The sequence below is a fragment of the Crinia signifera genome, chromosome 5, assembly GCF_055691185.1.
Source record: "Crinia signifera chromosome 5, ASM5569118v1, whole genome shotgun sequence".
Classification (NCBI taxonomy): domain Eukaryota; kingdom Metazoa; phylum Chordata; class Amphibia; order Anura; family Myobatrachidae; genus Crinia; species Crinia signifera.
This window is the reverse complement of record NC_139221.1, coordinates 251,531,279-251,543,248: the sequence shown is the minus strand read 5'-3', so window position 1 is coordinate 251,543,248 and position 11,970 is coordinate 251,531,279. Positions and strand designations below refer to the sequence as shown.

General features: G+C 40.2%; 1 protein-coding gene across 1 annotated transcript; it reads left to right on the top strand.

Annotated features, from left to right (window-relative positions):
* Positions 1 to 2,134: 2,134 nt before the first annotated feature.
* Positions 2,135 to 11,450, top strand: KLF6 (KLF transcription factor 6). The gene is made up of 4 exons (XM_083188810.1): positions 2,135 to 2,580; positions 4,781 to 5,351; positions 6,586 to 6,709; positions 7,089 to 11,450. Exons 1-4 carry the CDS (start codon positions 2,479 to 2,481, stop codon positions 7,138 to 7,140), a joined length of 849 nt encoding a protein of 282 aa, XP_083044936.1. The 5' UTR covers positions 2,135 to 2,478; the 3' UTR covers positions 7,141 to 11,450.
* The last annotated feature ends 520 nt before the right edge of the window (positions 11,451 to 11,970 follow it).

Sequence of the window (11,970 nt, the reverse complement as noted above, 5' to 3'; positions counted from 1 at the left end):
ACGCCCCCTTGAGCACCCACTGGAAAAAAGGTAAATCGGTGCCCCTGACTGGCAATGTGTTTATAGGCAAAACCTGTGATCTAGTAGGATAGACAGTGCTTGCAGGAGGTAGCAGCGCGCAGAAGTGCGCAAAGCCATCGCCTGGGACCCATACACACTAATGATCCATGCTTCATTTCTAAACAAACTAGTCAGATCGCTTAGAGATGAGGTTCAAATCTCCCTGTGTGTATGCCCTTTTGCACTGTCTACAGCAATTTATAATAAAGAACCATTTTAGAGAGGATTGAAACTTTAAGCTCTAGAGATGATATAGTGAAAAAATACTGTATAGAAAGGGCTTTCTGACTGATAGTTCACTATATCATCTAGTGCAGGGCTGGGCAACAACCGGCCCTCCAGATGTTGATGAACTACACATCCCAGCATGCCTTGCATCAGTTTCAGCATGGCCACATAGCAAAACTAATGCAAAGCATCCTGGGATGTGTAGTTCATTAACATCTGGAGGGCCGGTGTTGCCCAGCCCTGATCTAGTGTGTACACTTAATTTAATTAATGATGCACTTTCTCACACATCCTTAACGATGATTACTGTCTACTGAACTTGCAGGTAAATTTGGCTATATAGCCAAACTACCAGAATGTTTAGCGGGTTTCGGTGAGGTCACCGTATGATATCATTCAGTGTGCTTGCACAATTTTAGCCGCTTGCAGCAGATATTGTTAAGGACGGCTAGGGTGTATGGGGTATTTCAGTATAATAATAAAAGATTTACAAAATCTAAATTAAAAAAGTAAACAAATAAAATATGAGGATGCAATAAAAAAAAAAATACTGTACTGTACATGCCAGATTAATAGAATAGTTGCTTTACGCAGCAATCGGCCAATCAGTTTCTACTCGGGCAACGTCTAATACAAAACATGCTGCTTATCCAATTTAAAAATATAGCATAGTGGCTCCTAGTGTCAGTGAGTTCATCATACTCCTTCCTGCTATACGGAGAGTGATACAACCTGCTCTGCCACTATCTCCAGAGCAGATGAGGAAGATATCAGTTGGGGGAAGGGAACGAGCACACATCACATCTTATAGCAGTGATGGCTAACCGTGACACTCCAGCTGTTGTTGAACTACACATCCCAGCATGCACTGCATCATTTTTAGCATGGCCAAATAGCAAAACTGTAGCAAGAGCATGCTGGGATGTGTAGTTCAACAACAGCTGGAGTATCAAGGTTAGCCATCAATGTCTTATCGTAACAGAGGGAACTGGCTGGGATACGTGCTGCAGGCAGGCGGCAGCCTCCCCCGTCCTTCGTAGTAACTTCTGGCAGTCCCCCCTCCCCTCTAAGTAACCGCTGGCAAAGCTGCGGGTAGGAGGCCGGGGACTCCCCTTGGAATGACTGGACACTGAGAAGTAAACAAGACTGCCTCCATTTTGTGACCTGACGGAGGAGCCCGTGATTAATGTACAATACCCATCCGTTATATCTATGGCGACAGCGGAGCGGAAGGGATATATGTGAAGCAGTCACTGCCTTATGGGTCAATGAACTGCGCCACAGCGACAACGACAGGACTGACGACTAGGTGACCTTTCACATATAGCTCATGATAACGGGGAAGCCACCGAGAGGGCCCGCAGCAGCCATATTTATCGCAGCCTTAGTTATATGTAATGGCACACACGCAGCCCTCATAGTAGCTCGGTGTATATATCGTATCAGTGCGTTACGAAGCCTTCCGCGTACTACAAAACAAATTGACTACTGTGGAAACTAGTGCTCGCAGCAGCCGCCGTTCGGCTCAGCAGCTCCGTCTCCAGCAGCCTGTACAACTCACAAGCGCTCACAGCGGCCATCGACCGCACTGAAAGCATCTTGCGAGCGTCCGCTGCCTTATATACCTGGCTAAAAATAGCCGGCCCGTCCCCGCCAATCCGGAGGGGGATCGAGATTTCGAATCGATCCAATGGAGGCTGCCTTTACGGAAGGCTTTCGTCATGCGAGAGGCTTCCCTGCTAGCGCCGCGCTCGCCGATTGGGCAGAGTTGACATCATGATGACGGGGGAGCGGTGATTGGTGGCTGTACTGAGACGGCGTAATAGGATCACGTGGGGTGTAAGGGGGGTGGGCAGGCTGGCTCAGGAGGAGAGGTTTGAATAGGGAAGTTTTGCAGGCGTTTACATTTGCAGTCACTTCAGTGTTTGCAAATATTGTCAGCACCACTGAGCAGCTCCCTGGCTCCGGTAGGAGTGAAAGGCTTGGATATATATATATTTAATCGCTATGCAATGACATTTGCATGAAAACCTGGCGTGCTTCTTCCATCCTGCTGGGATCTACCCTGTGCAAGCTGTGGATTACACTGTATGAGCGCAGCGCACCTTAGCTATATGTTAGCCCTTCTGTGTTTGCAGCTTTAATCTAAATCTATCTAGATATTAGTGTATTCCCACCTTGCCATAGATCATGGATGTTCTACCAATGTGCAGCATTTTCCAGGAGCTCCAGATCGTGCATGACACTGGCTACTTCTCTGCTTTACCCTCTCTGGAGGAATATTGGCAACAGGTAAATGGAATTTTCATTTCATTGATTTTTTATTTTTTTTAAACATGGTCTCCTAGAAGGGGTGCAAGGCAAGCCTGCCTGCTGGCGTAGCCCTGGTTCCGCTGTAAGTTCTGTGCCTGCTGACATGGGGAGAGCTACCCTGAGCTGCAGCATGTAGTGTATGAGCTGATCCATGTTGGTCACAGTGACAGCTAAATGCAGCCTCCATCAGCTACAGCTTGGGTTTCACTAGTAACTGTGCAGCCAACTTTGTGCTTTGCAATCAGTCCAAACTACACAGCTGGGTCTTGTCAGCCAGGCACGGCTGTGCCAATAGCTATTTCTGTCATTGCATTATTATTATTATTATTATTATTCTTTTATTTTATTTACTATTAATATTAGCATAGGTTGTTGATGGAAATGCAGAATAACCTTTTGGCATACACTCTAGTATCGACATACAGTAGTGGAATTCTGATTCCCACGGCTGGGCGATCCAAGACCTTTTTATATATGAGATTGCCAAACTAGAAGGACAGGTTTGTCGCTTTCCTCCGGTGAAGGTTGTGTTTTTGCAGGTCTGCACGAGTGCCAGGGTTCATGGAATGAAAGGTGTCATTCATGATGTAATGTGACAGTCTGCCATCAGTGAGACAATAGGCTAATTCTCCCCAAACAAGCCATTGTGCTTTAGACCTTTTCTGCAATTGTATTCTCACCCCCTCCAAACAAATCAGACTCTTTATTGTGGGATCATCTTGTCAATGGCTGCAGACTTGATGTGCTATTGTTATATGTTTTGTTTGTGTATTAGAAGTGACACTGCATTGTTCTTCGTGTCCCCCCCTCTACCACCCCCAAATATAGTGGTGCCATGTTTACTTTTTTTTTTTTTACAAAATGAATTAAGAGATCAGATGTCTATTTGTTTGGGAGCTGCACACTAAAGTGTTACAACCTTCACATTCCTGCTTAATTGTATTCACTCCCTCCTCCTTCTCCTCCTCCTCCCCCCCCCCCATCAAAGAGGCAGATCTTCTGTGTGTGTGTGATTGAAATTGATCTCAGTAGCATCCTTCGGGCATTTTAAATTCTGGCACATAGCCAGCTCTTCTTCCCAGAAGTCTGCAGAGACATTTAAACTATCACAGAACCCATGTCTTAGTCTCTGTGCTCATCTGAATAATGGTGAATATAAAACAACTAGATTATTAAAGTTTAACAACATCACAATCCATTGTTTCCCCTCCCTTATCCTTTGAAAGATCAATAAAATGCGTTTTCTCATCTACAGAGCAAAGCAGTAATGATAGAAAAGTGTGGCCATCGATTTCTTTAGTTTGTCTCCTGCGCTTTTGCAGCGAGCTGCTGCTTTGCATTTCTGGCCTTGACCGCAAAAGGAAATGCAACAGCGCAATAAAAAATGTGCACTGGGATCTCTCCTGGGGCGGGGGCAGTAGGCTAGGAAAATATGTGTGGTATTTTGATGGCTTGTGCCTGCAGGCCACAGGGCAGATCTCAGCACCCGTAACTTTACAAAAATAAATGTCAGACATTTCATGCAACGGGCAAGAATTTTAGACATGTGGTAGAAAAAAAATTGGCTGTGTTGTATCCTAAGTAAAACTTGCAACATTGTCATGTCATTCTTAAAACACGACCATGTCATAAAAAAAAAAATGGCATCTTCAATAGAAATAAAGCACACTAAGCTATCCGTATTGTTACTAGCGTAGTCTCTTGGCTTCTGGTCAGCAATTTGAATGGAAGTTTTTTTTTTCCTTCCTGTTTCTGGCATAGTGTAAAAGTAACGCAGATGACTCATCCAGTTATAATGTTTGCTAGCAGATTATATGTTGGCCATTGTGGGACTTCTAGAAAAGACTTTGCTACTGGGTTTAAAAAAAAAAAAAAATATGTGTATCTTTTGTACATGTAATCTGTATGTATTTGTGTTTTGTACAAATACAATTTTTTTTGTGCAACTGCTTGCTTCTGCAATTTCAAGTGTCTGTTCTGCAAATTGCATTTTTTGAGGTCAGTTCTTTCATTTTTGTTTCCAAACGGAAGAGAGCTGCAATTTACTGTACATTGGTAGTCTCTGCAATGTTCATAACAGAAGTGTAGTGGTCAGTTTGCACCGTTTCCTAATAACTCGCTGGTATTTACGCCAATGTTGGCACAAAACCCCTGAATTTATTTTTCATTTGTCTTCTAGACCTGCTTGGAACTAGAACGCTACCTTCAAAGTGAACCTTGTTATGTGTCGGCTTCTGAATTTAAATTTGACAGGGAAGAGGATCTTTGGACCAAATTTATTCTGGCATGTGAGAAAAAAGAGGAGCCTGACCCCCAGATTATCCGTATCAAAACTGAGGACATCTCTGACAGCCAAAATCTGGAGACAAATAGCTTGAACTCTGATGTTAGCGAATTATCGGACAGTTCTGAAGAACTATCGCCAACTTCCAAATTTACCTCAAATCCTGTTAGTGATATGGTGATCAAGTCTGAACCATTTAGCTCTTCAGTCACTTCCACCCCACCTTCATCCCCGGAGCAGGGAAAGGAATCTCCCCATCACTTATGGAATGCCATTACTGGAGAGCTTCATTCCTCTGGGAAAATACGCTCTGGTTCATTTGTAAAGACTCTCGATCAAGGTAGCCCAACCAGTGGAGAAACCTCACCAGATGGTAGAAAACGTGTCCACAAGTGTCATTTCAATGGCTGCAAGAAAGTTTACACCAAGAGCTCTCATCTGAAAGCACACCAGCGTACCCATACAGGTCAGTTACCGTTCCTTGCTGTAAAGAGGATTGACAGGATGGAATCCCGTGCTGTCATGTCATTTCCCAACCACAGGGTGGAAGCCCAAAGCCTACTTCCTCATTCTTTCTGTAGTGAGGTTGGGGTTCTGGCTACAGTGTGTGTATCCAGGAAGTGGAATTCAGTCATGCTTATTCAGTGTTCTGAGTAATCCTGACTGGTGTTTTCCCTGGCATGAAAAATATCGATGATTAAAGTGAAATCAACCTTATTGGATCGTGGCCAATATTTGAGTAGCCTTCTACTTTTAGCATTAAATCACAATTGTGAGGGTCTACTCTTCTTCTTTTTTTTTTTAAAATATAAATAAGTACATACACTGTATGCTTTTTATATTTGTAATGTTATCCATTGAAGCAAATATGTAATGCATACATACACACATCCATTCAATTATGTAACTGGTTTACCAGCCTGTACCGATGGGTTGTTAATACTTGGATATCAATCCTAATGTAAATGTGATGTTCATCCTACATTTGATGTGCTTTTGTTATGTATACCCTTTATGCTTCTAAAGTGTATTGCGTAAGTGTTTTTTGTTTTTTTTTAGTTATATACATTTTAATTTGTAAAGGTCAATTAAAACATATTAACATACAGCTTTAAGTGTTTTTTTTTTTTTTTTGCTAACCACATTTTCAAAAAGCCAAGCAAACAAAATAGTGGCCGTCCTATTCTCCCATTCTCTGTAGGCCATGTTTTTTGTAGTGGATCCCAAAAAAGCATTATTGTAATATGTTCTCATTAATCTCCAGTTTGGTATGCAATGTCCAAGCTTTCAGAAGCTTCTGTCTGGACGAACCCGTTTATGTTATATGCTCTGTTACGATTCCCCTACCTTTCCAATCTCCATTCATTATGCAGACTTGATCATGTTGACATATAGCCAATTGCTCAAGTGGTTTTGCTTGGACTTTTCTTTGTCTAATCAACATTTTAATGAGGGTCATGTGTAATTATTCCATTGTGGTTTGTTTATCGTATGGCTACAGTTAGATTACTCTCTATACTATCCAATCTACAGATAAAATACAATCCAAGATGCCCAACGAGGCAAAAACAACCTTGCAACTTCAAATGTGGGCATTGATTGATTGAAACAAGGGTTTATTTATCTTGGTCTCTTCAGTAAACTATTGAGTTTAATAACGGCTTAAGCAGTAGTTAACCATAGTGTATTGTATTTTTCAGGAGAGAAGCCTTACAGATGTTCTTGGGAGGGTTGTGCGTGGCGTTTTGCAAGAAGTGATGAGTTGACAAGACACTTTCGGAAACACACTGGTGCCAAACCATTTAAGTGCACACATTGTGACAGGTAAGACCATGTACCTTTTTTTATTTTCCTTTTCAAGTATACTTTTGTACTTAATTACCAATTGTATCCTGCACCGTGGAGTCCTATTAGTGTAAAACAATCTGCATGTGGAAAACCTACACCGTATGCTAAAATCCCAGTGGGATGCAATGTAAATGGTAGTTCCCAGAAATGCAATCTGAACTCTGATCTTAAGGATTGTTTGTGCATCCCACCTAGTCTTCGTCTTGATCTCCGAATCCACACTTCAATGGCCTCCTTTTTTTTTTTCTTGATTGGTCAATATGTTACCTTTTTATATAGCTTACAATATTTAAACCTTGTATGTTTATTTTTATTTAGTTGTTGGCACTTACTGACAAGATTATTCTTTCTGCAGATGTTTCTCCAGGTCAGATCACTTGGCTCTGCACATGAAGAGACACGTATGAATGAATCAGGAAGTCATGTGATTAAAAGCGGCTTCGAGGTTAACTTGCCTTGTGCGAGGGATGCGAGTTCCAGCCAAAGCATGACAATTTGCACCCTAACCAGTTGCCTTCAAGACCTCACTTCTTCGAGGGGCTTTGCAGGGCTTATCAATCGTGTAAGATGCGGCATAGCAACCATACAGTGCTACTTCTGGAGCTGACTGGGCCCATGCACTAATGGTGCTTAATCTTCTGAGTGGCTTGTCTAAGCCGTCGCCGTGAGCATGTGCACTGAGAATGGTAATGATTGGGTGACTGAATGGTGGAAAGGAGCCAATGTTTGAATGTGGAAGATCTTGTTTGTTTTATTTTTTTCCTTCTGGTTGAGTTCAGTTGCGAGGGATTAAGAAAAAAAAATAAAAATAAAAAATAAAACGGTTTGAATGTTTGTATGCTATTGCATACTCTTATTTGGGACAACCATCAATCATTCTACTTAGGGGGTCAATTCCTAAAATGAAGGAAGCATTGATCCCCGAAAGCAGGTGATCCCTTTCCTGTGTGAGAGGAGCTTTTGTTGTCTGGTGCAGCTATTAAACGTGCAATGTGTCAAGTAGCTCGTTTTTTTTACGTGCTACAGCGATTGTTTGTAACCCATTGTATAAGCTGTGTATTTACAAATATAACACAACTATAACTTCATTATAATAGAAAAGGTATTGCATGGTTCAGGGGAAATGTGTACGCTTCTCCATTCTTTAATCAGGACTGCAGTTATGATTCCAGTTGAGAGCAGCTAAAATACAATTGGTCTGTTACATTACTTATGTATAGAATGAAAAGTAAATAAAATAAAAATAAAAAAAAAATAAAGTGGAGAAAACCACTATAGCTTAAACTGATTTTTCTCATGCAGCTAATTTTTCTATTATTTATGCCTTGAGGACTAATTTCTGGTTTTCTAGCTGTTGACGCACTGTTGTCCTTAAAAATGGTGCCTTATGCAAGTGGCCTTCTCCCGATGATGGACGGGGGTCAGATACAGGGGTTTAAGTGATTTAAGCTTACTTAAGGCTCTGTTATCACCCAGGAGTGTACTTTTTCCCAACACGTAAAGGCTTATCCCATAAAATGGTACAAAATGGTTCTGTGGCCCATTGCATCCTGGGCTTTCAGTAATCTAAAAGCAACTTTTGCGAAAAGACGATCTGATTGGTTGCAACCTGGTTACATTAAATGTTCGCGTTTTGCACCATTTTATTTAATAAGTTCCATAGTATAGAAAAATACATGTACACACATCAAGCCAGTGAGACACGGCCTGCAAAACATTTTGTTTCTGTTTTGGCTCTTGCGTGTGTGTATGTATGTGTTTTATTTTTTTATCTTTTTCTGTACTATGTTAGTTGCTCATGTTATTGTACCTGCTTTTCAGACCACACTGATCTGTCCAGAGCTATCGCTTATACTTTCTTTACATGGAACTTGCACATATGTATCTGTACATGCACTTAATATGTAAAATGCTCATATACTTGTCAAGGTACAGAATGTGTTTGTTTTTAAAAGGAGAAAAAAAAAAAAGATTCCTTTTTAATGTTTGATCTTTATTTAAACCTGACATCCACCAAAGCAAATCTATAACAGGCAACACTTTCTGTCTCTGCTTCACAATACAATGAACGTGCACTCTACAGCCGAAAAATTTACAAGGCGTATAGCTTTTTAGGAGGACTTTTTGAAAATTCATTTGGGTGCAAGCCTTTGTAGTCTTAGGTCACTGAGTGTTAAGAGCTGTATTAAGAGTTTGAAATATATTTTTGTAATATGTTATTTAATGTCTAAACAAGATCTTGTAACTGTAGAATAAAATTAACAGGTGGTATCCTGAGCATTTAGATTTTAGCTATCTTTTTTGTAATTTTCTCACTCTAGAAATGGAAGGAAGTCTTGCATGTGGCTTTGCCATACAATTTTTGAACCTAGATACTGCCATAAGTAATTCAAAATAAACAATTGTGATCTAGCCTTGTTTGGAAGTAAAGGTACCACTGGGGTAAACTTTTATTTGTAATTGTTCATGATTTAAGGCACATGCACACACTAAAGACTGCATTTATCAATATTGTCAGCAAATATGACCTTATAATCCATTGAATTGGACTGATCAACCATACAGGGGGGGCGGCATTTATCACTTTGGGGGGTTGAATATCAAAAGTTTTTCAGGGGGTGGGTTGCGCAACATTTAATTTTCATGCTATTCAATCAACCCCTCCGTTGTTTGCACCCGAAAAAAAAAAAAAAAAAACAGTTTTCGGGTGAAAATACATAGAAGTGATAAGTTGACAGACCTATGTATATTTTCATGGTCGTGATCACAAACAAATGGGATCGTTATCGTATTTTATTGTATATGCTGCAGTCCCATCCCCCTCCACACAAAAAACTATATATATCTTCTGGCGGGGGCCACACTTCGAATAACCCCAGGAAGAGTCCATTAGCCTGTGGAAAAATTGCAGCCGCTATCTACACTCCCACCCTAAACCTGAAACTGCAAATAATTTACATTGTTCTTATAATGGAGATCACCATGGAATGAAAATTCAAGCCAGCCACAACATAAACAGTTTGAAATTCATCACTATTTAAACTACTATATATAGCGTGAAATACAAAACAAGCCCTAGAGGATAATGTGAAGTAAAAACAAAATACCAAACTATGACAAAAAATTGGAACTGCAGACAGTGTCAATTTTCAAATGTCATACGGTAAACCGCTAGGGCAGGGGTGGCCAAACCTGTCCTCAAGATCTACCAACGGTGCATGTTTTCCAGGCAACCTGTGGATCTATAGTAGGAATGAATGCAGCATGTTGTAATTGTTTTAAATGTTTTGTGGACCGGTTTGGCCACCTCTGCTCTAGGGCTTGTAAGTATTGTGTATAGTCAACTCCCTAGTCTGAAAAATTTTCACACGCATGATCTGAGAAGTGTAGGTACCCCCAGGAATAATACCTGTGCTATTCTAATTACCGATTTGGCTACAGGTATTTGGTTATAAAAGATTCCTACGCTTTTGCACCATGTTAGTAAAATTATTACTACAATTCTCTCATTTAAATTTTATTTCACACTAGGGGCGGGATGTATTAATGCAAAAATGCTGTAAAAAAAGATTCAAACTAAGCACTGGATGCTGGGCTTCATGTGGAGGGTAATGCAGGGTTGCTTACCTGACCCTTTTCTTCAGGGAGAAAATGCTCTGTTCCTGGACTGCCCTTGTAATGTATGATTGCCATCACCTTTGGGGAGCTAGGTAATTGATAAGAAAGGTGTCACCACAGGTGATGGTAATCATACATTACCAGAGAAGTCCAGGAACAGAGCATTTTCTCCCTGAAGGAGTGGGTCAGGTAGGCAACCCTGGGGTAATGCCAGCTTTGGCCTATTTTCCGCATTACTAGCTGAGGGGATCCAATCGGATCCCAGATTGATTTCTAGGTCATAAACCCAGAAGTTTAGCGACCTGTGATTAGTATCACCATATGGTGGGATGTACCGCAAGAGGTTAGTGCATCCCACTGTAGAAAAAAATTGTTTGCTTTGGCATGCCGCAAATGCAGTCTTTAATGTGGATTACCCTTTATGGCAGTATTCAGTTTTTGAAGGTAGATTTACTAAAATTGTCTTAAAACCTATTGGCCTAATAACGTATATTTTTGTTTTTAAACTTACTGTGTAAGTAATTTGTCATTCCCCATTTTGGTTTTGGCATAAAACCAGTTTACCCAATTCCTCCGCTTTTTTTTCGGTTTCCCATGGTTGAGTGGACTAGGGTAGAAAATTAGTCTTTGTATAAGCCGGAGACTAAATAGCAATTCAAAACGCCTCTTTTTGAAGTGCTAGAAGTTTAGCCATAATAATCGCAAGAAGATAAACAATGGTGCTTAACATGCACTGGCCTGTCTTGCTTGTAAGATGCCATTAGCATTCTCTTGAATAGGGTGGGGTTGTGAGAATATCCTAAATAGCAATGCCTATACTTTTCTTAATGAGAAAATACACTCTGTTCAGGTGATAACCGAGCCTCATTCAAGCTGATGGGGGGTGATGTCAATTTGTTTAAAATTTGGGGAGGGGTAATGTTTATTAGTGAAAATTTATTTCCATTTTATTTTTTCTTCCTGAAACACCCTGTTATCTAAAAGAAAAATCTTTGTAAGATTTTTGTAAAAAAGAAAAAGAAAAAAAATTTTGTTTTACAAGATTTTATTTGAAAATTGTTTTTTTGCAAGATTGTTATATTTCTGTATGAATGTATTTTTTATTGGAATAACATAAAAAAGAATTCCTATCATATCCGTTGTTTTGGTTTTTATTTATGTTTAATAGAATTTTATACACAATACATTGGTTAAATTGGCAGAAATGTTGCCATTTGTTAATGGTTAGCCCACCTAATGAGCTAAGACCTAGAACTAACGTACTTGCCATTTGTTCCCATGTAACCCTGCCTGATGGGGTTTCCTGACTTAAAACAGTTTGTGCTTGTTACCATGCTAAATTTGGTTCAGGCATTCTGTCTGTGCAGTATGTTAGCTTGCTATAATTATATAAATCGCGGGAAGCGGAGAACGTGTGAAACTGAAGCCTCCAAGACGAGAGAGGTGTCATTAAAAAAAAGGAAGGTTTCCTTTTTTTTTAAGCTGCTTTAATTGTGTTGTTAATTAAACCTAGTCTACTTTTGCTGCTCCACGCTAGGTAATAGGTGTTAAAGCTAACCTAAATAATATTGAAATACACAGAATTTAAGGATCCATTTAAAAAAGAGACACCTGGTCAC

Bases quoted from the DNA above. Each gene is read 5' to 3' on its own strand.
- KLF6 (XM_083188810.1), top strand. From the start codon at position 2,479: ATGGATGTTCTACCAATGTGCAGCATTTTCCAGGAGCTCCAGATCGTG. The intron at 5,352-6,585 runs GTCAGTTACCGT...TGTATTTTTCAG, and splicing joins ACACCAGCGTACCCATACAG to GAGAGAAGCCTTACAGATGT. The intron at 6,710-7,088 runs GTAAGACCATGT...TTCTTTCTGCAG, and splicing joins AAGTGCACACATTGTGACAG to ATGTTTCTCCAGGTCAGATC.